Below are 25,755 nucleotides of genomic sequence, written 5' to 3' on the forward strand. Positions count from 1 at the left end.
AGTGCCACTGTATGTGCAGCCACCAAGCGCTTGGTTCATTCTCTTTGCTTTGGCTCAATGCCGCCAAGACGCTTGGTTTGAAGTTCTTAAAACTACGAGAGAGAAAAAAGGGCAGACACCAACATAAACTCCCACGAGCCAGGCCGACACTAAGCCGCTGGGCAGCAAATTGTGTCGAGGCGCCTGCAAGTGTGCTGAGTGAGAAGGAAATGGACGGATTAGCACCGATTCGTGGTTCCGAGCTATACTTTACGTTTAAAGCTTCCTTTTTTTTACAGGAAGCGAAACAAAAACCGATTCAACTTGAACATCGAGGCGCGGTACGCGAATCCCAAGAGTGTAGCCGGAAATAGCCTATACACCGTCGTCTAAAACCAACCCAACCGGTTGCACGGCGGGATAGGAAATTACGGGCGAACAGGGCAAGCTACGGAACAAGGGAAACGCGCAACCGTTTTGAAAATTGAACAAGTGAAGAAAAAATCACCACAAGGTGGTCGTAAAGTCTGAGCTCGTAAAAAAAAAACAATCGCGAAAGGAAACCATCCCCACGCCGCAGAGCTCAGGTCTTTAGTGGCTTTTGTACGTGAAAATGCATCTTGCAGGTATGTGGGTCTGTGCGCTTGCCGTGAAGAATATACTTCGACCCTTGAACATGTTGCAAAAAGGTGCAAATCCACACGGCGGTTCACTTGTTTGATTGGCTTTGCTGCAGAGCCCTTGCCGTCTATACGTCATCGTTCGGTTTTTCCTTCGCCCACCGTTCGCCGGTGGCTTTCCCACGGGACGCATAAACTGATTTCCTCATCAACAGCAACCTTCTGCTGGTACCGTTTGGGATGCTGAAGTTTACACTTTTCATTGTTCAAACCCCTCTCTACTGTAAAATCCATCCACCTCTTATCACTACCAAAATATTGCACTTTGAAATTGAAGGGCTTTTATGGCTTTCGTTTTATCCCTTTTTCAGCTTTTCTTTGTTTTACATCGTGCTTTCCCGCCGTTACTCTCGTTAGTGGGTCCCCTGAAGTTCCGACTCGTTCATTGTTGTAGGTGCCAAGGTACGCGTAATGCTCGAGAGCTTACGAGATCGGTACTCTTGATGTGAATATCTTGATATGGTACAGCGAATTCGATTGAAATGAACATTATACACCGCATTCTTTTTATAGTGTTTGGATTTAAGAAAGTTTATTTTTCTTTTAAGAAAATTAAGTCAAAATTGGTAAAAAATGTACACGTCTCAATATATTTTTAATATTTTAGCTGTTTCAAAATTTTAAAAATAGGCAGAGAAACTTTTATTAGTGCTTGCATGCTTTTAGGAAATAATGTTAACCCTTTTTCGTGAGAATTACTCAATGACATTGCCATTATCAAGTCCTTGTTGCGTAAAAGGCGATTCAAAAACATGTATTGCATACATCTAGGCGCGGAATTACTAATCGAGTAACAGTCAGCAGAAATACTATTGCAGCAGATTTAGTCACGTTTCGCATCTTTAACTTAATACATAAACTGGTGTGACGAGCTAGTTAGACGAAACTAACTCAACTAAGAACGTGTTAATTAACTAAACTATGAAAAATATTTAAAATTTCGTGCGCTGTGCTTAATGTTGGTAAACGTTCACGCTCTTCATGAAAAGTAAGCCCCGTATGAAGGTTAAAAATATACCTTGTAACGGATGGAGAACCAATTCTAATGGCAATTTCTAAATTAAGCTCAATCGATTGGTCTCATACAGCGGGGTCAGCGCAGGAAACGCTGGCGAAAAATAAAAAAAAACCCAAAAATAGAAATATGTATGAATATTAATCTCATTGGTAAAACAAAAGCTCTCGCGCCCCGCTTACTTCCGGACGGTGTGAATCATTTCTATGGCAGAAATTAATCTTCATTCCGTTCCATTTTCAATGCAAAACCGAAGAATACACTCCAGAACGGGATTGTTTGCATTTTTAATGTGTTTTCCATTGCACAATTTCATCATGGTTACCGTTGTGGTTCCTTTTCCATCGATGAATATTTAACCGAAATGGTTCAATATAGAAAACAAAGCACACTCCCGTACACAAATCCGCACCATTTCCCATTCGCAAATTTCAAGGACCTTCTGATCGTGGTGGATTGCTGTTGCGGCACTTCAGAAAAAGATGCCCAATTTCAACACTTTCCTCCCGATGTCAGCCGGCCATTGAACGAAACAGAAGTGCCTCGAGCTTCGATTAACTTCTGAAAATTTGCTTTTCTTGCCGTAGGAAAAACTTGAGCTCAAGCTTCTTTTTTTTTTGCGCGCGCGCGCACACACATATTATGTTACGTTGGCACCTCAAGATCCTCGAGACCCCGAGACACGTAAACGGTTTGCTAATCGTGAATGCTAAAGAAAAGAAACACACACAAGTGTGCTGAAATTTGAATAACAAATTTACCTTTCCAAGCCAAAAACCAAACCACAACCAAAGCCATCCGGTTTGCTGCTTAGTCGTTTTTTGGGGGGCCAGAGGGAAAAAAATCAAGAAACAAGACGAAAAAATAAAACGCACATAACACTCATCCAATACCGAAAAAGAGAACGGAACGACCCTCACACACTGTTACGTTCCATCATCCATCCCTCACCCGGTCATGAAAGAAAAGTTAATCAAACTCTATCTGTTCGCATCATCTCCACCCTGCTCTCACGACGGTTTTGCTTGCTGCGTGGGGAAGAAAAATCGATCATGTTTTCCAATGTTTCAACCACGAACCGTTTTCCCAAGTCGATCGATTGTGCTCGGGGAAGGTCTTCCGTCCCTCGAAAAAAAAATGGGAAGCAATCTTTCGCGGGACGTTGAAACTTCTGCAGAGCAACTTTTTATTTTGCATTTTTTGTTATCAGAAAAACGTTTCAAAATTCACCATTCTTCAAACCGCACCTCTCTCAAGGGGCTTTGGAGCAATTATTTCCCGCGGTTCCACAAACCTCCAGAACGGTTGCCACACGCCATCTGATTAACAAACATAAAATGCTTACCCCACCCCTTCTTCTTGTGTCGTTTCATCGGTTAACTTTTCTCCTCATCAACCTCCTTACCAAAAAAAAGGGATCCATACCGGAGAGGAAACCCATGAAAATATCTTATTTTAATACCCACCGAAACCCGGTCATCCATCTTTCGGAAATGGTGGACATCAAACTACCACCTGCTAGGGACAACCTCGTTTTCGCGCACGTAACTAAACGGTCAGCAACATTTTATCGATTGGACACAGCAACTTTACGAGCATTACTTTTTAACGACACTTGTTCATTTGTATGTGTGTGCCGACATTCGCCGACTTGAAGCGCTCCCAGCTGATGATGGGATAATGTGGATGGATTTTTGCGCGGAAAATAAGTTTAAAATACGCATTTTACAACGGGGCACCCAACGACACGATAGACAGCGATCACAGGTGGTGGATCAATGTTGGGAAATTATTTTCAATTATTTCCCCATTCAACTTTACTAAACCACTAATCTTCTGTCCAGCAATGGTACAGTAACAAATTTCTGGAAAACATGTCGCTTTGCTACTTTTCTTGGTAGTTAAATACTAACATTTCAACAGCTGACAACTTGGAAAAGCGTCATCCTGGGAATAGGAATTTCATTACGTACCAATCGTTTGGAATTGCTAACCGAGAGCTGACACGAAGTTGCAGCTCCAAAGTCCATTCCATCGGAAAGCTATTTTCCAACGAAAGTGTCAGAAAATTCCATCGCCATCCTGCCATACCTGCCAAGCTCTATGTTACCATTCGAGGACAAATTGACTGAAGGAAAACCGTTCGGGGTGGGAGAAGTGCCGATGTCAATCAGTCTCCGTCCATCAAACGGAGCAGTGTTTGATCCGCCAGCATGAGCGGTTTTTGGAGATTTTCTAGCTACTTTACATAGCTCAGATTTAATGAGTGGTTAATGAAGTTGGTCGGATAATTTCAAATTAATTCTCTAGATGGAACCAAATTAAAAGCGTTTCACGCCCTCGCGCCTGTCATCAGCATCATCGCGGATGAAGTGTCCCAAGCGAATGTAAGTGTCTACTTAATATTGGTGGAATTTTAAAGAGCAGCTTAAGCAGGGTTCTTTTTTTTTTGTCCAGCAAACAAAAAAAGTTTCAGATGACACAACACAACCGTTTTTACAAACAACAGAGCTTAGGCCGGAAAATCCAGAACACCAGACCAAATAACACAAACAACGGTGGGTAACAATTTCTAAGCCAACACCAAAATCGTTCTACAACCGGACCGGATGAACTAAGAAAGAAAAAACGGGGGTCCATCTGTAGGACTGTAGATCGTGTCCAGCCACACAACAACAAAAAACGCAACTCTCCGGCCTTTCCTGTGCACACCGGAACTCGGCCTGAACGTTTTCCAAACATTTTCCGCACCAAAGCATCCGGGCAAAAGTATTATCTGTTGATTGTTTTTAAGTATTCATAAAAGTTTTCCCAAGCCGGAAAAACAATGCGTCTCAAGAATTCACCTACCTCGTTCGCATCCGACAGTAAAAGCAAGTTAGTCTAGCAAGTTATTTCAAACAATCTAGCAAAACAAAACCAAAGCAAAAGCACGTCAAGTTTATGAAAATGGTTTTGGGTGCGTTATCTCTTTTCGGATGCAACGTTTAATTTTTCTCCATTTCGTCTAGTGGCAGTAAATGCTCTAAACCCTTGAGGTCAATGGGTCATCATTGTAGCAGGTCTTGAGTGTATCATTAAGTGTATCTCTCTACCACCCATCACATTGCCAAAGGGTCATTTTAAGCCACTCAAACACAAAAGGTGCGTACAGAATGGCAATACTACACACCGCTACAGAGAAAAGATCCTGCAAAACCCTCGGAAGGTTGTGATGTCTTTCCAACAAAACTCATCCCGGCCCAGGTTTATATGCATGTTTGTGGAGTTTAATTAACCTTCACTGGCAGTCGCGGTGACTTGAAGCGCTTGGAAACATCGGTAGCACTTCTAGAAATATCCGCTTTTTGATATGCCATCGGGGATAAACGTAGGGTTAGTGCTGAAAGTTTAGTCCGCATCACATTCATTACGGTTCAAGTGTGTGTGTGGGTGGTTTGCGAGAAGAGTTTAGGTGGGGGAAAAGTCGTCCTCGGGACGAAACAATGTAGCAAGTTCTGTAAATAGTGATTATCCGCATGCCTACGTAGCCCGAAATTAGGTATCTAAGCAACAGGCTTTTATGAGGTCTAGTACTTTTCGGTCATTAGCTTTTCCACTCCTAGTCTGGTTCGTCTTCGAGTTAATTGCTAAAGAGATTTTTTCATGCAGAAGTAAGCCTTCAGGTAACGAGTCCAAGATTTCCAAAGGAAACAAGAAACGTGTAATGTCTTTTTTATACAACGACAAGCTCAAGACATGATCACGAGAAGACAAAAAATATATATCTTGGAATATTGCTCATTTCTACAAGATGTCCACGGCAATAACAATGCTATTTTCATCTTTGGTGACAAAATCTGGAAGGCTTATTAATATTTCTTGAAATATTGTTCATTTCTCCAGAATGTTCCAGGCCAACACTAGGTTCGTTTCATCCTTGCAGACATGGGAGGATGGCTCTTGAGCGATGTATTCAATCATCAAGAAACTTCTCAATATATTGGTGACAACTCAGACACTTGGCAATGGACATCTGTTTAGCTCATACGTGAAGCATCCTACCCATTTGTTATCCATTCTAGCAAAAAGGAAAGAAAAACAATCTTATCCAACTTACAGACGCACAGCAACACATTACGAAGCATCGAGCTGATTCCATCGTCAGCTAACGGTGAGTCTTTGCTTATCTGACCATCAACCGCACAAGCCAGCATTGCTGCTCTGTGGACTAATGTCCCCAACCATCAGCACAGTGAAAGCAACAATTACATCGACCACCAACGAATGGTTGATTACCTTATAGTGCACACAGGCGACTCCACATTTGTGTTTGATGACGACCGACCAAAAGTCCCAACAAACACCACCAAAAAAAAAAGATTCTCCACAAAACGTTGGGTGGACATGATCATTAATATCACTGCCAGTTGTCACCGCACGACGATGACGCTGGTTTGCTTTCGCCGGGATATGCGCATGTAATGCGGTGTTGCGGAGTCTTTTGTGAGGATAAAGTAATAAGTTGTCACTCCTTGGTAGGACACCCTTGCGGCCTAACCAGCAACCGGTGGACTTTGCTCTACGAACTACCAACGATAGCATGATGAGCGTGCGGGTTGGTTCTCTACCAGCTTTATCTGTAATTATGCATCAAATCTACTTACCCTCATTACGCGCGCGGTATGAACGGTGGTATGCACGATTCCAAACGTTCCATACCACGGGTAGGTGGACTCGCCAGCAATATACGAAGCAATAGTTTTCACTACCACGCCAGGGATGAACGTTCTACGCTCACGAATGCGGCAAAGCTTCAACGGCGGCCATATTTAAATTCCACACCAAAACTCACTTCCTGGGCAAAAGGGAAAAACTTGTCGCCACTTGTCACAAGAGATATGATGATATCCACTAAACTGCATCCCTTTCCCTTCCCTTGGTACAGAACATTGTTACGAGGAAGTGCCGCAACTTGTTGCCCACCACCAAACACTGGAATCACTTCACGCGCAAGCAACAGCTAATCACTGCCTACTAGGATGATGCTTTCTAATCCATTCCAGCCATCTTGACGCTTCGGGCGATGTTTATGGGGAAGATTTTTGCGCACAATTCCGTGGGTTGGATAGCAGAAGGGTATAATCTCAACACGATTATGAAACGCAATGCTCAATTGATTTTGCACTATACCACCGGATCGGAAAATAATCGGCTTAGATTATTTGACAGCTCTCTCAAACACACACACACACGCACACTGTAACTTCCGTCGTCACGCCAAATCACACTTTGATCGTTACACTGCGTGACACCGCACAGTACCGAAATTGTGCGGTGAGTTTGAGTGACGATTGTTGACCTCAGCCTAGTGTTAGCGCCATCTCCGGTTAATTTTTTGGTTTTACCGAAAGGAGGTGGAGTGTTCCTTTCGGTGACACTAATTGAAAAATCACACCACACAAAACACACGCACACGCAGCCGCACTTTCTCCTATTGCTTTTCCTTCACCGATGGAAAAATGCTGTGCTTTTCCGTTGTGTTCACAATTTCATTCACGGGCACCTTCCTACGCGTGGGGTTTTTTTTTTGCTAGGACGCTGCTATGTGTGGAAAACGGAAGGGGAAAACAAACGATGACGTTAAAACGGACACACAACACACGCATACTGGATCCGTGTTCACAGGATCGATCGTTCGCTGGATGTGGTCACGTACCACTCGAAAGTACCACTAAACGCAACCGGGCACTATATGTACACACTTCTGTGTGTATTATGTCCGCAACACACACACGCACACAAAACTCTTTGAAACCAAGTGTACTAATGATGACGGTGTATAGTGCTTGCGGTTCTTCATCGCTGGAGCAATATTTGCATCAACCAACGCGAGTGGTACGTGTGACCGGAACACCTTCCCTGAGGTAAGAGGTGATCTCTAGTGTGGCAAGTGTCGATGGCATGGTAAGTTGAGTGAGTATTTCGAACTTAAACATCCTGTTTTCACACGTTCCACTCGAACCGTACCAGCACTAATCAATGTTTACTTTTGTGTTGCCACTTTTAGCCTACTGTGATCGATTTTGAACCTGCGAAGCTTGCACTTAATTACTTGGTGGATGAAGCTCCTTGAAGACCCAAGGAGGAATGGTAGTCGTACTATGGATTCTACTTGAAACGACCGGGAATATTCTTGGATGATTTGGAGGGATCCTAGGTGTCCACCGACCCCATTTGATCCTCCACTGAATACGTCAGAGTTACAAAATTTTTCAAGCCAACCGCAAAAGCTTCCACCTTGTCGATAGCTTTATCTCCGAATGTTCATACATATACAGTGGAGGTCATTTGCAATATCTCCGCATGCGGAAGTTCCTTTGTCCGTTTTGAAAACGAGGATCTTCACAGCAACCGCTTCTACCAGTACCCTCAATACCGGCCGTGTACGTGTTCAAGTGGAAAAGGATAGTAGGGGTTATGGAAATGAGCCACTGATAAACAGCACAACATGTTGCTCAAGAAGCGACACTTTGCATACTTCAGGCCAATTCTAGTGTGTCGATAAGCAAATGAGACAAGCACGGATTAATGTATCAACGGATATAGTGGATGAGCTGCAGTGCTAGAACACTGGCTGATTATCCAACCGGTCCACTTGAACGATACAAAGTAATGCCACACCAACAAATATTAAACCTTTTCGCTGGTCGATGAATCCAACTTCCTTAATAGAGTTGAAGGAACGATAACGAAAAGAAATGACATTCCACAACACCTTCTCCACGAGCAGTAAATGCGATAAAGGCGCGTTGAATCTGTGCAGCAAGTTGGTACCGCGCGACAATCACTTCTATTGCCTGTGGGGAGATGCGTGTCTAGCGACAATTCCGGACACCCGGGAAAGACATTCGCGCTTGTACGCACAGGGTGAACAAAGTAAGGCATCTTTTTTACTTTCTGCATCTACTACAGCTGAACCTGAGGCCTGTGGGACATGCGGGACACATGTACACCGAGGAGAGAACTTTCACACAAACGCGCTCAATGTCAAACAAGCATGGGGCTGTTTTGCTTTCCTTTTTATCCCACCAGCAAGTGCAGCTGAAATGTGGAAAACACGGCGGAAGGAAAAACTCGCATCCCGATTGTGCCCGCAAGCCTGGACACCGTTTTCTCACGCGTAGCGTGCCAGAATCTAAGAGTGTTTGTTTATTTGCTGACATTGTTCTTACGTTCTGTTTCCGTTTTTTTTTATTTTCATTTAAAACAATGAAAAGAATTTCCCTGTTCCGATCTTTGTTACGCCGCGTGTATAAGCGAAACAATGGATTCATTTGAAGAAGAAAAAAAACACGCACACACACACACAGTAAGAGTTTCTGCTTCGTATCCATCATCATCGTGCTCCAGTTTCTTCATTTTGTATATTTTATGTCGTCTAAAAGTCGCACACAACGAATGGCGCACGGACCCACATTGCACAGGCCAAATGGCTCCAGCAATGGCTTCCAGTGGAAAATCGTGCCACTACCATATTCACCAGCAAGAAGAAGAAGAAGAAGCAAAAAAAAAAACACTCACAAAACCAACTTCTCCTTCCATTCGCAACAAACGCACGCAACCATCGAACCAGCGATTCCACTGGCGTATTATACAGTAAAAATTTGCCAATTCGTCGTACGCCCGAAACGTTAGCATTGATCCGCGGCTTTGGTCGATGGTGTGGTCCTTCAAATTCTTCCGAATCGAATTTTGGTACGTGCCGTGTAATGACCGCTGGCTGGTTAAAAAAAAACGAACCGAACTTGGCACTGGTCACGAATGGTTCAACGGTTGCTCTCTTTTTTTTTAAATAATTCGTCCAGGAACGCACGTATTACACACTTCAAACCACACTTGTTCACACGGGTAGGAAGTATGGCACCAGTGAACAGCCAGAACCCCCAACAAAAACGGGAAATAAAAAAAAACACACACAGGAGCCAACCATTCATATTTCACGGCACACGTACACTTACGCTCCAGTGAGCACACATTTTGTCCTCTTCTTCACATTACCGAGCTATCCTGGAATACCTGCTGCTGCCTACCAGGGCCGGACACTGTAACTCAGTAAATGGACCTCCACCAACACGACAAATTAAAGGACACCCGTGAAGTGTGTACTCTTCTTTACACAGGTTTGCACACACGCAGACACCTTTTTAGCTCACAGACGGCAAACGGTGGCAATCAGAAAATGGTGAGGAAGAATTCTATTTCTTCACTATTGGAGCATGTCTTCCGTTAACACTTCATACACGGGCACTGCTAATTCTGCTCCTTCTGCACTATTTTTTTATGTTCCTTTTGTGGAAAGCTAACGAGAATTGGCGTTAAAATGAAGGATAAACAGGGGAAGAGGGAGCGAAAGAATGCGGTTACGGTTGCGGAACTGAACCAGCAGGGAATCCGGTGCTGAGATTTTTCTTCAGTCTCTGATCCTGTTCCCTTAATCCGTACAAACCCCACTACCCCACGACACACCACCACCGGACAGGAAAGGTTCTGTTGCTCAACAGAGCTAGTTCTCCTTTTTCTGCAGCACGCACAGCGGCAACGTCTACCAACCCGCATGAAATCTCTCCGGCTACTGAGAAGTGGCCGAACGTGGCCGGTACGCGAATCCGGATGCCCGCAGGAGCGCACTCGGCACTGGCTACCGTCCCGTTCGCACGTTCGGGTTTTGCTTCACGCTTACGTACGTTGACGTAATAACGGCAAGGACCGAAGTGGAAAGCTTTAGCAGCGCAGCGCGCAACAGTACGACCGGATGCGAGGATAACGGTGCAAGGAGCACGATGATGGGTCCTTGTTTCCCTTTTTTTTTGTTTGTTTGCTGTACCCATCGATCGATCTTGTGACGTAGGTTAAAGCGAGACAACCATTGGTTGCGCGCTAGAAGTTTTCCTCTCCCGGATAATCTTTGCGTGCGTGAAAGCTTTTCAAAGCTTCATTTTGTTCGAACTGGGGAAAGCTTTTGTTGATGGTGTTTTGCTAAGCATCCTTCGATGGCAAAGTAAATCTGTTTTGCAGTGGAGCTTTTCAAGAAATGTTCGATGGTATTAAAACTGCATTTAAAATTTATTTAATCAATTTATTTTGTTATAACTAACTCAACTCGACTATTACCGAACTATTACCTTTTTACAGCACCAGTATTCAAGTAAAAAATTGCAATAAGTCACGAGTAGAAACAGTGCTTTGGAACTAATCAAATGAAAGTTCTGCATTACTTTCCATTCCTGTATTCCTTTCAGAATTGATGCCTCAAGATTGTCACGTTCTCAATTTTATCACCTACCCGTAACGTTCGTTGTCTTTCGCGTTGAAATCTCCGACTTTAGTTTACTCAACATGTTCAAATCTCAAGTAACAGGCCACAAAATCAAGTTATATACCTAGCACAAAATTTATTCCGTCATTATATGCGTACAACGAAACGTTAATCCATTTTAAACATTTTAGCTAAAACAAAAAACAAGAAAACATGCACATTTTAAAAGTAAAAAATAAAAAAACACAACAAACATAAACCTCCCGCTTAACAGGTAATTGCATTACGCTTTTAATTCTACTGTACCCGCTTTGCTTAAGTGCGCTAGTTTCTCGTTCTCTGTGATGATTGACGCTATGCTAAGGTATGCCGGTACAAACCGTCCGCAGCGTAATAAAGAAAACATTGTCACTTGCTGAAGGACTTGTTCGTACGTGTTAACTAATCTTTGATTTTGTTTTTGTTGTTTTTTTAGCTTAATCCCCCATACCTCATAGCTCAAAGCTTTCTAAACACACTGTTAACAGTGGCGTTATGAATTTGGAAGTTGGACAGAAATTACATTTCTGTGAACGGATTCACTCAACCGTACGGCGTCTCAGCTCAATCGTCCCTGTAGGATTGGTTCCGTTTTGCACAGCTTCATCATAGTACGTATTTGTCCGGAAGTATCCAAACCGTACACATCGAACCCACTACGATCCATAATGCAAATTCTGTGGAAAGGTAAGGATATGTAAATTTAAAATTTATCATTTAAACAAAGAATAATTTTCCCCGTACTTACCTTCCACCAGAGATGGAGTGCAAAAACTTCCAGTAACTCGGCCGCAAATTTCCTGGTTCGATAGTGGCAGCGTGAAACAATAGGGCAGTACTGGCGGCGTACAGCATCACCGTAAATCCGGGCACCCTTGGTAAGTAACCTTTCTCTATACCCCAGTTGTATGTTATCTGAAATTTGGGAAAGACACGATAGTGGAGTGTTTAGCAAAGATCGTTTGTTTACGCGCTCGATATCAAATGGTCCGCACCTGTAACGTTTTCCACATTATGTACAAGGCAATTGTGTTGTCAGAGTAGAAGGCGAATGCAACACTAGCTAAAAGTCCGCTAGGAAAGGCAAACAATGGACTATCACTGTCGGTAAAATGACGTAGCAGACAGGAAGACATCTGAAACAAACAGTTCAAGCGATGTGGTTAATCGATCGGTATTTAAAATGGACAATTCCAACAAGAAACATTACCTTATAAATAGAGGTGAATCCACCGAGAAATAGTCCCAATCGAGCTATTTCCTTGTTAAGGAACGTTTTACGTATCAGTGCCGGACGGCTGATGAATTTACGCATCTGGAGTACCGTTTTCATCACGACCTGTATCCCAAGACCGATTGAAAACATGCGCGTACCACTAGAGAGCGTGTCGTAAAGACATCCGTGACGATGGCGACATAGCTTGTGCTTTCCCATCGCCTTCAACCGTCCCGTAAGCTGTAGATAGGCTTGCAGGATCGCCTGTATGAAGGGCAATGGATATTTCGGACCCTTCGAAGCACGCGTGTTCGGTTCACGGATGGCTGGCGTTGCTTCCTCTGGTACCGTAGGTGCCGCTTTCATCACCTCACTGTCACCGATTGCAAAGCGTACCACATCGAACATCGAGTCCCGGTAGGTTTCTTGACGATTTTTCCGGTAGCAGTACATCAGCACCGAGGTGGCCAGTCCAAAGATGGCAAGCTCACCGTGTGGGATTGATTTAACGTACCCCCGGGACTGCAATATATTCCACATGGTTTCGGTGGCCACATTCGATACGTACAGTGCCAAAAGCGCCCGCCTGGAAGATCGTTCTACCATGATCGAGATGAGAGCCGCGAGGAATGCCGGCACATACGATGCGGTATAGAAGTTAAAGTTTCCCATCACTCGCCGTATGGTGCACATGAGGATCGAATAGCTGAAGGCATTGGTTGTTAGAAAGACGGTCGATTGAAGCCATCCGCGAAGTGTCTTCTTCAGCTCTGGCATTGTCGGTATGCGGCCACGCATTATGAGAGAAAGCTGAAATGCAAAGAGGACATAAAGATGTTGTATATTTTCGCCTGAAGCAATCAAATTTGCATCACTTACCGCATACACGGCTGCATAGATTCGAAGACAGTACTGCACACCGACGATCATTAGTTCCGCCGTTGCCAGTGTGCACGATTGCGTCCATGGGTGCACATACTCCAGGCAGGTGACAGGCACCGGAGTCATCTTGCTCAGTACCTGCATCTTGCCCGATCAGAACACAGCTTGCGCAACAAAGCCGACCGGTTTCGACACTGTCCGAAACGTACCGTACAGGCTCACAGCTAGATGGAAATTGCGTTTGAAAAGAAACATGTGACGAACCGTTAAAACCACCTCCATAGGGCATGTGTAAAGTAGGTTCATAAAACGATTAAGAAGGTATCCCCCGCGTCTCGCTTCCCCACGATGTGTGTGTGTGTTTTTTCCTCTCTCCAGAAATAGACTGGTGCAAGTGGTTGGAAAGAGAGAGTTTTTTTGTAAAAAGCTGCGCAAGCAAAGCCAACTTAATCGCTGACATAATAAGTTGTTACGGTGGGGAGAGTTTGGATCAGTGCGGACCCAGGCGCTGTGCGACGACGCAACGCAACACACGATGGAAGAAGAATTTGTTTACTTGCGTTGGCTTTACCCAAAGTGGTTGATTGAAAGTATCGCTACCTTTCTTATCAGCCCGCTAGAGGCTAGATTGTATTTGGGGAACGCGAAACGGGTGACGAACGACGGAGCGATTGACGATAATTTTTATCAATAATCGAAAAGCGATGAAGAATGATACTAGTAAATATATAGCAGGCATGTGGCAAACACGCAACCAGCGGTAGTAAAGGTCGTAGCACATGGGTAGATAAAAGTGCAATTGTTTTTGCGGAGAAATTCAATTGAAGCACACACTTTACACAAATCGTACATCCAATTGCTTCGTCTGCAGTACCATACGAAGCAGTACCGTTTACGGACGATTAACTATCCAAATTTATTCCGATTCAAGCGTGCTTTTGGATTAACGCAGGTATAGTGTTTGCCGTGCCGTACCGTGTAATGTAACCCATAGTTACTGTTACTTACCCCTTTTATTTTTGTTAACCCGTCCTTGTCCTTGCTACGTAGCTCCGTTACTGTGGACTTAAGTACGATTAATTATCGGCTAACCGTCAACGAAATGCGACACTTTATCGAACCCCACACGAACTGTACTGAACGATTTGTGCATGTACGTCGTTAATACATCCGTCCAGATAGAAAGATCCCTTTTATCGCACAGCCGTAATCTACGATGACAAAGTAACTCTTGCGATCCTGAATCCGTTTGTTGACAACGACTTAAGCATTCTTGAGAATCATCTCCGGGGGCGTGTGGTTGCTTTGGTTTTCACTTCATTTTGCACAGCCCTAATATTTAGCCTGGTATGGTAATGCTCTGTTGCCACTGCTCGAGGCAAAGTAATCACTGCACCGCGGCAATCTGTACCTCTAACCCCCAACCGAACGGCAATTGTCCGAAGGGTCACACTATTGAGTAACGCAATGTTGCTCGGCGCGATATGTAGCTCTGATAAGCCCAGCAATTTCCTATTTTGTTGTGAAGAAGGAAAAAGTGGTTCCACTGTTGGTGTGGTGCAGCGTGCCACTTACACCAGACGACCATAGACGAATAAAAACAGCAGCAACTACAATCGCTGACAATAATAACAACACGATTTCCGTGCAGCCCCCCCACTGTGGTTGCTTGTGTGCGTGTGCGAATGGTTTGAAGGAAATTGACGTTCCCAGCTGACAGCTGCAATTTGTAAACAAATCCCCACAAACCGAATGAAAAGCGTTAAATTTAAAATTGAAATAGAAAATTTCATATTTTTTGCAACACATTGTGCAACGTTTTGTTTTTGTAAATGTATTTATTGTTTGAGTATTTTAGCTGGCTATTTTAAATTGTTTCATTGTCGTGCTTCTGTGCACGAATATTCATAAACATGTGCGTGTGGTGTTCATCAAATAATCAATAGAAGCATTCAAGATATCTCAATGATAATTTGTGATTGATTATTTATCCGACATTGTTCTTTTGTAGTTTTCAAAGCTCGTGGGAAAACTTTTGTTTGGGTTGAAAACATGACAAGGTGTGTTAGCGCTGAATAATTTAACAATGATTTAACTTAGAAATCTTTATATAAATGGAGCATTTTGTTATCGGTTATCCATTCCTGCTCATCAACCATGGTGTATCGTTTTTCCTTTACGAAGGCTATTCAAAACGTTCTTGCGCAAACCAGTTTACATGGAGTGTTCCATCTTGTCCATAAACGAAGCACGTACATTGAAAAGTAAGTATGGTCAACGGGCACCTGCTTGTAATGGTAACTTGTCTGTTAATAATTTCCCTTTACATTTGATTTCAGATTAATATGGTTTGGCATCATTTCGATGGCACTGTTTGCTGGCTGTTACAATGTTGGAAGCTTCTGGGTGCGTTACTGGACCAACCCCACCGTCATAGCACTAGATCGCGACTATCATCTGTGGAATACAACATTTCCCAGCCTGACCGTGTGCTTCCAGAAGCGACTGAATGAACAGGCGCGTGACGAAATGCTAGCTCGCATTGATCCTGAACTGGCCCCTCGATATGGTGAATTTATCGATACTCTTCTGGAGAGTGACATTGAAAATGTGGGCCGTTTGGCCGAGTTTGATGAGTTCGAAGGTGTCGATCTGAGGGAGTTACTGAACGAGCTTACCGATCGACCGAACGCTATCATCACGATGGAGGGTGATCTACAGGGCACATTGATACGATCGTTAACGGAAATGGGGATATGTTACACGTTTAACACGGCTATTGGAAGGTACCTGAGCATCGATGCATATGCTGGGGATGAAAAGCTTTACGAAGTTAGTGTTTTCAACGGCGAAGCTTCGGCAACGATATCTAACTGTACGTCGAATGCTAATGTAAGTTCAAATGTGTAGACAGGCGTTTGAACAGGCGTTTACAATGAACTATGCTGTAGATTTATTTCCACAGTCCATACGAAATGCCGACGATTAGAAAATCGCTCCTAGTCGAGCGTGGATTTTTCACATTCACCAAAATGGATTTCAACGCCCTCGCCATCACTTCCGTTCCTGCTTTGAGAAGCTTAAGCATAAAGCAACGAAAGTGTCGATTTCCGCATGAATCGAACCTGAAGTTCTTCCCAGACTATTACTCCTACGGGTTATGTTTACTGGAATGTAAATTCTACCTATTTCTCAAGCACTGCGATTGTATCCCATACTTTTATCAAATATCAGGTAAAATGTGATTGAAAATGCATCGTACTCATGTGTGCTGATATTCCACCAATCTTAACAGATCGCTCAAGGTATTGTAAACTAACGCAGTTGGCGTGTGTGGAGCTGTACCAAAGCTACATCTCATTTCTAACGGCCGACGAGCTGCGGGAAATTTTCGGTGCATGTAATTGCATAAAAAATTGCGACGATATCACGTTCACGCTGCAACAGTATGGTTCAACGTTCTGGTTTAATGATCCAGTTATTAAGTGGAGCATTCGCATACCGAAAATACGTTACAGCCGAGGAATCATCTACGACTTTATAGACGCGATGGGTAAGCAAGCATTAGCATACAATGATCGTGGTGCTTCAACATGATTATCGTTATGTCCTTCTTTCAGTGTCTACAGGAAGCATACTGGAGTTTTTCTTCGGCTTCAGCATCATCACACTGATCGAGCTTGCATACTTTTCGATGAGAAACTTAATTTTGGCATGCCTTCGCGTTAAAATGATACGCACCATGTGCAAACGCAAGCAGAGAAACATGAAAAATATTACGCCTCAGACTATCACTAAAAAAGCACAGGATAAATCAATCATGGTAAAATAAAACGAAATTGCATGTTCCACGTGTTTGATCTTCGCATATCATTTGAATTTATGTTGCTATCGATATTGATTGAAATATTTCAACGTCCTCCACGTGACTGTGGAAAACACCATGCGTAATTCTGCCAGCATTTTCACGTCTACTGACAGCATAATTCACTGACAGCAATAAATGTCAAGAAAAGCGCTTTTTTCGGAAATTATAAACGGTCGATTATTTTGTTTGGTGGTTCTGCGGCGCATTGAAATTGAAGAGTTGTTTGTATGTAATTAAATTGTGTTTTATTTAATAATGTCTTACACGGAATATTCAAAAGAGCTAGAAGCATTTATCGCCAAGCAAAAGCAGTTGCTAGAGTTGGATAAAGCTCGAGTTAAAAGTGTTGCTCGGGAGGAATCGAATCAACAACAACATTCTACACCACCGGAAGAACCACGCAATGATGATAACGAGCAAGTGATAACTTCCCAAGCCTTCCCTTCCAATGATAAGTTTTCCAAGGAGAAGGTCAACTCGCAAATTAGTAGAAAAACCAACATCATAAAAGAAGACGATGCCGGTTCACGAGTGCCGGTAAGAACTTCCCGTGAACAAACAGCAGCAGGAAGCTCTATCGATTCGACAAATATTGACCGACCGCAGGATGTTGTGGATAGCCTATCATCGGCATCTATCGAAGAACCATCGACAGTCCCATCAGCACAACGGACGATACAAATGTCGCCGCAACAGGTGAGTTATTTGCGGTATACCGAAGGGATATCCCACTAACATGCACCACCCGAGTGTCATGGTACGGATTCGGCGCACTGAGAATGTCTGCTCGTTTCCTTCGGTGTTGGGAATGGAATGGGTTTTCTTTTCCTAGTGTAAGGATAAGTTCGCACAGGCTGGTCGGATACTGTGGCTAAGAAGCAAACGACCGGCAGTACCTTCCAAGACGACCACTTGGCAAGACACAGTTATCGGAGGCCAAGGTGTCCCCTTTTCGTTCGCGTAGTAGTTGCCTTTTCGGCGTGCTTTTAAGTCTTCCAGAAACTGCATTGTGAATTTTATGAAAGTGCCGTGATTATGTGTTCCTAGTGCATCCTAGTGCAGGAATTACAGGCATTGTCATGTCGTGAAGTTATTACAAACAATCTACGATCATCATCAGGGTTGATCAATCGGATTACATCAAATCTGGTTCGGGACTGTAAGTGATGTTTGAAATGAATTATTATTTCAACCAAGTTTCGTACAATTTAATGTGTATTTAGTAGTTTTTGTTCATTTCCGTAGATGTATTCTTTTTACCCTGTTTGATCGTATAATCGGATAAGATCTGGTTATCTGCTATATAATTGATTGCTAGACAAGGTCATTATGTATTATAATTTATTATGCACACTACAAAGAAGGGGTTTTTTCGTACAAAATTATGCCCGACCAAAATCCCGTTTCACACAAACCTATCAATGAACGATTGGGGAAGCGCCGGTTTCTCACACGACAGGACTGATGAAAAATCCTAAACGGACCGTTTCTTCCCAACAAGGAGGGGTAAAAGCAGGTCTAGTTAACGAGAAATGGCACGTCAAGTCTGCAAGATTAATCAAAAGACCAAAAAATCTAGCCACATCTCTGTTTTACATTTAATTTGATCGTTTATATTACATGATCATTATTAATTTGAATGATCATATGATCTTGACCACAATTTCTTATTTCTAACCAAAATAAGAGTAATAATGATTTATCTATATATCTTCCGTTCCAATGTTTCCAATTTTCAGAATTCATGTCCAACAATATTTCCAATATCCTAGAAGTGGGTCATTTCATAGCCAGAACCATGCTTTATTCCATAATAGATAATGTCTGGATAGTTTTATAGTTTTTATCGATCGGCACACATGTACGCCGTCGTTTATGTCCCATGAATGACGTCGTATCATTAATTAATATAATTTCGTCACCATTCGAATCACGCGTCCAGTTTGCTCCTAGTTAATCTTTTGCTTTCATTAGCCATGCGGAAGAATGCACCCACCTGGGTTTGGTTTCCTACTTTAGTGGCGTTCTATTAACCTCCAAAAGTGATCTCCAGCCCCCTGCGAGTAAATCGTGAATGAACCACCCCGAAGTAGGATGGAATCAGATCAGAAATGCGTTGATGTGTATCTCCATTACATTGGCCTAAAATATTGTGCCACCTCGTAATGAGGCAGCACTGAATGTAGTTCCGCGTTTGGAGCAAAAGTTGACCGCGATGCATATTCGTTGCCAGTCAGTCATTCGTACGCGAAGTGACCCGATCAATGTACACCAGACATTTTGCCCCTGTCTTCTATCCTTACATCTGAAAACTCCCCCAAAAGAAAGGCAGCGGGGAATCGAAAATTGGAAATTAATTCCAAATCTGTCCTAAATACATCGCCATCAATTCCTGGCGCCTTTTTCCACCGTACTGGAAATGAAACAAAATGAGGGGGGAAAACACTATAAACTGATCTTGTGGAAAAGGAATCAGTGTCAACGCAACCATACGGGCTAGGATGGTGGAAAAGTCGCCGGTTGCATATTAATTGACAGGAAAGTGGAATGAACGAGTCAAACCACTTACTGGCCGTTAGTCAATATAGGATGGATACGTGACACCATTGGGGATAGTACAATCGGACTGCTGTTTTCGGTCGTTCATCTTCATTTTTATTACCATCGACAAGAGGTGTCTACATAAGAAGAGAATTCTCTGCAAACGAGCGTTTTTTTTATTTAATTAAATTTCTTCATTAATGTTCCATTTCCACACGAACAACGATTAAGAAATTAACCATCCAGGAAAAAAAACCATTTCCATGTGAAGAACTCACTACAAGGGAAAAAATGCTAGCTCAAAAACAAGCTTCATTTACATACAATGAACCTCTTCATAATAACGTATGTGTGGTTTACATTTTGTTCGATACAGAATTTTAAATTTACATTCACATTAAGTGGAAAGTATGGTCCACGGTACGTGACCGTGAAGTGGGCAATTTTTCCTCGTCAGGCGATTGAAAATTATGAAGTGTTTTCCGCGACTCTAACTCGCCTGATTGAATCGGCCATTCGCTTATGTAGTTTTGTAATTTTTTCCCCCTTTCAACCGTTTAAGGATTATTCTTACAACGGCCAGTAGTAACATCATGATGTGTGTATTATGTTATTATATCGACCGAGACCTCCTTGTCTATGACAGGATGTTGAGCTGGTTGAGTGTTTCGTTTGGTAGACATGCAGTTATCGGGAAGGTTACTAAAGCTTTTTGTGGAGGATTGGAAATTAAAGCATTATGTTGCGGCAAAATGCTGATGAGCGAAAAAGAAATGGAGGCCATTTTAAAACTTTACAATAATTAAATTAAATAATTTAATGTTTCTTGGTATACCCAGTGATCGAGCTATATCTTTATATCTTTGGAGTTGTCAAAATTTTGGAAATTTTGTCTCTTTTATGGTCATCAAAAAACGTTTAAAGGTATTATCCTTTAAAATTTGAGGAAAATTCTCCACTTCCTTGAGCAAGTCTCCAGTAAAGATTTGTATTTCCAAAAACCTACTTATTCTAAAATCTCGATTTGACGAAAGTTTCTGAAATGAGTTTTAAGGAAAAATGAGCAGAAGAAGTATTTATTTCCCTTATTGGCGAAAGGACGTTGTTGAGCTTTACGGTGACCTCAAAATCGTAAAAGAAATTTCATAACTTATCCTGTCATGAAATTGATGTCGGACCTTTCCACGATGTCCAAATGGCGATATAAATCTGGAACAAATTTGCCTATAACTAGTACTCATTCAGAGCCAATGAAAGACTACGATCGTGTGATTATTGGAACAATTTTATGTGGCCTTCAAAATTCTTCTAAATTTCCATGATTCAGCGTATGTGCGTACGCGAAGTATTTCCATTCATTAGCCTATGTGTTTATTACAATGTATGGCCAAGGTTCAAAGAAACGTAGCCATTGTAGCAATGTCGAAAACAAGTGGCACAATTTCAATTACTGGCTAGGGATAGAAAACCGAATATAATATTCCATTCCCCCGCACATAAGACGTTTCAAGCTGTAAGTCCTTTACAACAAATGATTATTTCTTCCGCAAACCAACGGTGGCGACAACACGCTTTTGCTGGTGGGTGAAAAAAAAATACAAAAAGGAAGCACTGATGATGATGTTACATTTTTCAACAGTCCTCGTCACGAACTACCGGCGTACCGGAGCAAGGGGGCCACTTACAAGCCACATATACATTCACACGTTAGCACCATGCGCGCCATTAATTGCATGGAAAAAGCTCCCAAATGGAGGCGCCTAGTCCTCCCAAGCCAAGCCAACAGAGACATATAGTTTTGTTTCCTGCCCATGGTAGAACTTTTACCACCGCGAGGTTGATAAACTTTAGAAGTTTAAATTACATCGCACAATTTGTTAAAACAATTCCATTACCCGTCCAGGTTCATTGTACCATTTGCACTATGCATGGCGCATTTGTATGGCGATGGCACTGTTGCGACTTCCGTCGCATTCGGGAAACAATTTCCTGTTCGTTTTGCAGTACAGTGACTGGGTCTAATTTGCTTACAGGATGCGAGTCATTCAACAGCAAAACAAAACATAATCGGTTACACGAAAACGTTTATCTATTTCCCCGTGTGTGCATCAGTGAAGGTGTTGGTGGCCGCCATTTGTTGACCGCTTAATTCTCATACCACACAAAGTTTGTTTGAGGTGAACAGAATCGTGTTCTCAGCGTGGATATTACACATGGGGAATGTAATGGAAACTTTGTTGAAATGTTTATGAGTTAATGTGCAGCCGTTAGTAATGTGTTTGCGTTTAGTTGATTCGTTTGTTGATAATATTTAAAGAAGCACGTGACAATTGCTGTACAGTTGAGGAAATAAAGTTTTTTATTTTACCCATATTATAGTAATTATTTCTAAAAATAGGTCGATTTGAATAGAAGTCAATCGATGAAGTCGTCTTATATAGATTAATATCCTAAGGCAGAATAAATGCAGCCAGCACTGAGACGGCCTTTTGCTCGGTTTCTCTTTTTCGGTCTCTCCCTCTAGAAACAACAAAATAGTTATGCAAATGATAATAGCCTGTATATTCATCTATAAATATCTGATTTCGTTCACAAAATTCCCCGGTTGCACGTTGGATTTTCCGGCAAAGAACGGCCTATTTTCAGCTTTCGCTCGGCAGCATTGCTGCCTATATGTCTCTAGAATAGTTTCTTACCTTTAATCGAATGTTTTTTTTATTTTGTAAAGTTCAGATAAAGTACCATTTGTTTATAATGTGTTAATGTTTCTCTTCTCAATTGCAGGATGAAATGGAACAGTGGGTCTCGGATACGTTCTTTTCATATTTTCCGAGTTTCAATAAAAAGCAAAAGGAGCAGAAAACCGTCCTCTCCCGTACGCGCCAGCAGGAATATCAAGAGTATTTGAAAAATGTAAATTTCATTGCTAACGTGGTAAACTATCTCTGTTTCTTGAATCTTCTGCGGTAGGCAAATCTAGAAAACCTGCATCAGCAACGCATTAGCTGTTTCCGTTCTCGCATTGAATCGCATTGTCACACACACAAAAGTACCTGTAGTTGTGTAGCGTTTTGCACGAAGAATTAGCTTCAAGTCACCCTTATCTTTACTTTCTCTTAATTATTAAACTACTTTTTTCGCACAAGCACAACTGCATTTTGCTGTTGAATCATGGTTGCTTAATTAACATTTATCCCACTTCCGATGCCCTCCCATTCATCGCCCTTCATTTGCAGATTCCGGAAGTGACGACCAAACATCAGCAGTACATGCAGAAGTACGGTACCGGTAAACCGCCGGGAAAGGAAACAGCGACCAATGAGAAGGGAACTGGCACCACGAGTCCACCGCCTGCCGGTGGCGGCCAACCGCAGGTCCGGTTCGGCAAGTCACTGGTGGCGGAAGCGAATGCAAACTTCCGCAAAGGTAGCCCCCGTGAGAAGTTGATCCAAGATTTAGCTCATACTGATCTGCCTACCATTCTTAACACAGACACTATCGATCGCAGGAACAGGATGTTGGCCGATGTAGGTATTCGTTTTTGGGGTGTGAATTAAATGGGAAAAAGGGAGGAGTGGTCCGGGGGGGGGGGTATAGGGTGTCGAATGTTTGTTAACAAAAATTGGGTCCAGTGTTTAATTTCTTTCTCTCCAGTACAGCAATTCTGAGGCAAAAATTGAAAACAAATCTTCTACTCCCAGGTGTGTTGTATTTCGGAATTTGAAAATAATTTGCTTTTGTTGACTTCTTTTCTCTATCAGGAGGAAAGTCGCCGCAAGATGGAGTACCAGAAGGAGCTCATCAAGCAGATCGAGGAAAAGCGAAAGGAGGTCGAACGTTTGCGGGAGAAGGAAAAGCTCGAGGAGGAAATGTTGACCAGGTACAGAAGCGAACGCAAAATGGATTGGTTGTTTTGAAAAGCTTTCACACGCACGTTTGATAGCCGTTGATGGGGGGAGGTGCTGTGTGAAAAATGGGTTAAATGTGCTGTTATCGTTTCGCTCACGGATTGTACTGTTTTAGCTTTAAAGGAAACAATCATAAAAATTGCCATTTTTCGCTGAGGAAAAAGTTTTAGTTTGTGGAGGTTTTGTATTGTTTTATTTAATGGTGTTAAGGAGGACCTTTTGTTTTTTTGTTTGTAAACTTTTAATGTAATCTTAAAACATTTTTCAACTCCTCGATTGGCCCAAATTTGGTGGTCGAAAAATAATCTCCTCGTCACGCATGTTCCTCCACCAGGCCTTTATGTGTAATGTACCGTAAACACTAAAACACGCATCTTTGCTCTCGCGTTTTGTGCAGTCGTTTGGAACAGCAGCTGAAAACGATGCAGCTTGAGGAGCAGCTCGAACACGAACGGTTGCGCAGTGAAAAGGTACGAATCGCCAACGAACAGAATCATATCCGCCGGTTGCAGCTGTTGGCCAACCTCGAGAACGATCACAAGCTATTCAATCCGTACGATGGACAGCGGAAAGCATTTTCGGAAAATGGTGCAAAAGTGGCCCCGGCGGCAACATCCGTCACGACGACGGGGCACGTTCCGCACCCGAATGGCGGTGGTGGTGGATCCTTCTCTTCCGGGGACGAACGGGTGAAGGTGTATCGGTATTTTAGTAACTCGGCGCATCAAGATAAACACAACCATTTTGTGTCGGTTGGGGCGGCCTCTTCGTCGACGTTATCTTCCGAGCAGGATTATGAATCTTCCAGCGAAACGACCAACAATTCGTTAACGGCGGATCATCGGTATCAGTACTGTAAAAGTTGCCGGACCGATATCGATCGTTCGTTTCTTCCACCCCAGCCGACTGTTGGATCGCGAGGCGTTGAGCATACGAAACAAAAGCGACCGCATTGCGCCAAGTGCGGTTGCAAACGACCGATGGGACAGGCAAATATCAGCAGAAAGGAAGATCATATCGTACGTTGTATGAAGTGTGATCGATCAATGAAACGGCCGCAAGGTGTGAAAGGATTAGCTGCACTGTGTGCCGTGTGTACGCTTACAACGGATGCAGATCGGAAAAATATGGCACATCCAAAGTTCCATCAGGAAAAACGTTCCACGCGTAACGGACGGCATCATTCGACGATCGCTGATGATGATGACGAGGTTCAAATCCATCAGGCTCCTATTTCACCGAAAAATAATCCGTACAAAATCCTAGACATACAGTACCACGAAAGTGACAACGATAATGGTGATCTGGACGTGCTCAATCCGGTGATCGTACGTAACAACTACCGCAAACCACCGTACTCGCTCAACATCGAGAAGGATTCACTGTTTCATCCGAGCAAGAAAACGCCCGAACCTGTTCTTTCGGTAAACATTCGCAACGGGGAAGTGTTTGTGGACAATAAAATAAGGACTGGAGGTGTTGGTGTTTCAACACGCCCCACCGCGAGCCCTTCCGATGCGGATGATCGGCACCGAGACGACGATACTTCGTCGGCAATCGCTGGCGATGATATGCTGGACGAACGAATTGCCAAGTACGTTCGACACTACAACACGCTTTGGATGAAGCGTGGCAATAGTAGAAAGAACAATGCGCATCATACCCATCATCAGCATCATCACGATGGCGGCATGAAAGGTAGCAAGTCCGGTTCACTGCTTCCATCACTTTCGCCACCGAAAGTGTACGTTAGTGATCGACCGGAAAACCTCAAGAGTGATGGCCTGAAGCTCGTAGAGAAGAAATGGGAGGTAAGAATCGATGGACAGTTCTTAAAAGCATTTTTAGTAACATTTCCCAATTTCTGTTTTAAAGATACCGGCCGTTGAACGGACAAAGGTGAACGAAAAAGGATCAACCCGGGTATTGACACAGCTCGGTGCCATACGGAAACAGTTACAGCTGGAACAGCTTCAAATGGATGACTCTTCACCGTATGGAAAAAAATATTAAGCGATTAATTGACTCTTTGTAACTTAAACCCATACACTTTGTACATCAACATTCCGTCCGCTTAAGTTAGGCGATCATAAGGAAGTGTCCTTTAGCAAGAATTGCTTTGCAAGAATTTTGAAAGGGACAAACTCGAAATCAACTTAAAGTTGACTGTGGTGGCCTGAACTTGAATTTGATCCGTAGCTTTCGAAATTGAATAAATTTGACAAATGAATTTCATTGCTAAAACGAACTAAGATCAATTACTATTTAAATAGAGAATGCAAAGTGAAAGAAATTCCACGTGCAATACGCCTTTGTATTGAGTAGATTG

The 25,755-nt window shown here is 42.8% G+C and overlaps 4 protein-coding genes across 7 annotated transcripts in view; 2 read left to right on the top strand and 2 right to left on the bottom strand.

The window, feature by feature from the left end:
- Window positions 1-10,300, bottom strand: part of LOC125768987 (sodium channel protein 60E) — a 121,981-nt gene extending 111,681 nt beyond the window's left edge. The window contains exons 1-2 of the mRNA XM_049437344.1: window positions 9,669-10,300; window positions 6,321-7,257 (exon numbers count right to left, since the gene is read on the bottom strand). The gene's annotated coding sequence lies outside the window, so the exon portion shown is untranslated. The remainder of the gene's footprint in view (window positions 1-6,320; window positions 7,258-9,668) is intronic.
- Window positions 10,301-11,083: 783 nt separating this feature from the next.
- On the bottom strand, window positions 11,084-14,690 carry LOC125768995 (transmembrane protein 135-like). Its single transcript, XM_049437359.1, has 6 exons — window positions 14,118-14,690; window positions 13,107-13,333; window positions 12,222-13,037; window positions 12,007-12,147; window positions 11,760-11,926; window positions 11,084-11,688 (listed from the first exon to the last, which is right to left on the bottom strand). The coding sequence occupies exons 2-6, from the start codon at window positions 13,251-13,253 to the stop codon at window positions 11,571-11,573; spliced, it is 1,389 nt and encodes a 462-aa protein (XP_049293316.1). The 5' UTR covers window positions 13,254-13,333; window positions 14,118-14,690; the 3' UTR covers window positions 11,084-11,570.
- Window positions 14,691-14,847: 157 nt separating this feature from the next.
- On the top strand, window positions 14,848-16,941 carry LOC125768994 (sodium channel protein Nach-like). Its single transcript, XM_049437358.1, has 5 exons — window positions 14,848-15,373; window positions 15,449-16,001; window positions 16,061-16,343; window positions 16,405-16,662; window positions 16,730-16,941. The coding sequence occupies exons 1-5, from the start codon at window positions 15,267-15,269 to the stop codon at window positions 16,939-16,941; spliced, it is 1,413 nt and encodes a 470-aa protein (XP_049293315.1). The 5' UTR covers window positions 14,848-15,266.
- A 233-nt stretch (window positions 16,942-17,174) lies between these two features.
- On the top strand, window positions 17,175-25,674 carry LOC125768988 (uncharacterized). 4 transcript variants are annotated; one of them, XM_049437347.1, is made up of 7 exons: window positions 17,175-17,673; window positions 22,303-22,452; window positions 22,755-22,944; window positions 23,011-23,045; window positions 23,280-23,398; window positions 23,824-25,237; window positions 25,302-25,674. In XM_049437347.1, the coding sequence occupies exons 1-7, from the start codon at window positions 17,233-17,235 to the stop codon at window positions 25,437-25,439; spliced, it is 2,487 nt and encodes an 828-aa protein (XP_049293304.1). In that variant the 5' UTR covers window positions 17,175-17,232; the 3' UTR covers window positions 25,440-25,674. The 4 variants fall into 4 exon arrangements, with proteins under 4 accessions (XP_049293304.1, XP_049293302.1, XP_049293303.1 ...); XM_049437345.1 differs by having other exon boundaries at window positions 22,755-23,045; XM_049437346.1 differs by having other exon boundaries at window positions 22,303-22,431; window positions 22,755-23,045.
- The last annotated feature ends 81 nt before the right edge of the window (window positions 25,675-25,755 follow it).

The sequence above is a fragment of the Anopheles funestus genome, chromosome 3RL (genome assembly GCF_943734845.2).
Source record: "Anopheles funestus chromosome 3RL, idAnoFuneDA-416_04, whole genome shotgun sequence".
NCBI classification, from domain to species: domain Eukaryota; kingdom Metazoa; phylum Arthropoda; class Insecta; order Diptera; family Culicidae; genus Anopheles; species Anopheles funestus.

Coding starts and splice junctions, on each gene's coding strand:
- LOC125768995 (XM_049437359.1), bottom strand. CDS start 13,253: ATGCAGGTACTGAGCAAGATGACTCCGGTGCCTGTCACCTGCCTGGAG. Junction 11,927..12,006: donor TAATGTGGAAAACGTTACAG/GTGCGGACCATT, acceptor CCCAAATTTCAG/ATAACATACAACTGGGGTAT. Junction 11,689..11,759: donor CACTCCATCTCTGGTGGAAG/GTAAGTACGGGG, acceptor ACCTTTCCACAG/AATTTGCATTATGGATCGTA.
- LOC125768994 (XM_049437358.1), top strand. CDS start 15,267: ATGGTGTATCGTTTTTCCTTTACGAAGGCTATTCAAAACGTTCTTGCG. Junction 16,344..16,404: donor ATACTTTTATCAAATATCAG/GTAAAATGTGAT, acceptor CAATCTTAACAG/ATCGCTCAAGGTATTGTAAA. Junction 16,663..16,729: donor CGACTTTATAGACGCGATGG/GTAAGCAAGCAT, acceptor TCCTTCTTTCAG/TGTCTACAGGAAGCATACTG.
- LOC125768988 (XM_049437345.1), top strand. CDS start 17,233: ATGTCTTACACGGAATATTCAAAAGAGCTAGAAGCATTTATCGCCAAG. Junction 17,674..22,302: donor TACAAATGTCGCCGCAACAG/GTGAGTTATTTG, acceptor TCTCAATTGCAG/GATGAAATGGAACAGTGGGT. Junction 25,238..25,301: donor TCGTAGAGAAGAAATGGGAG/GTAAGAATCGAT, acceptor TCTGTTTTAAAG/ATACCGGCCGTTGAACGGAC.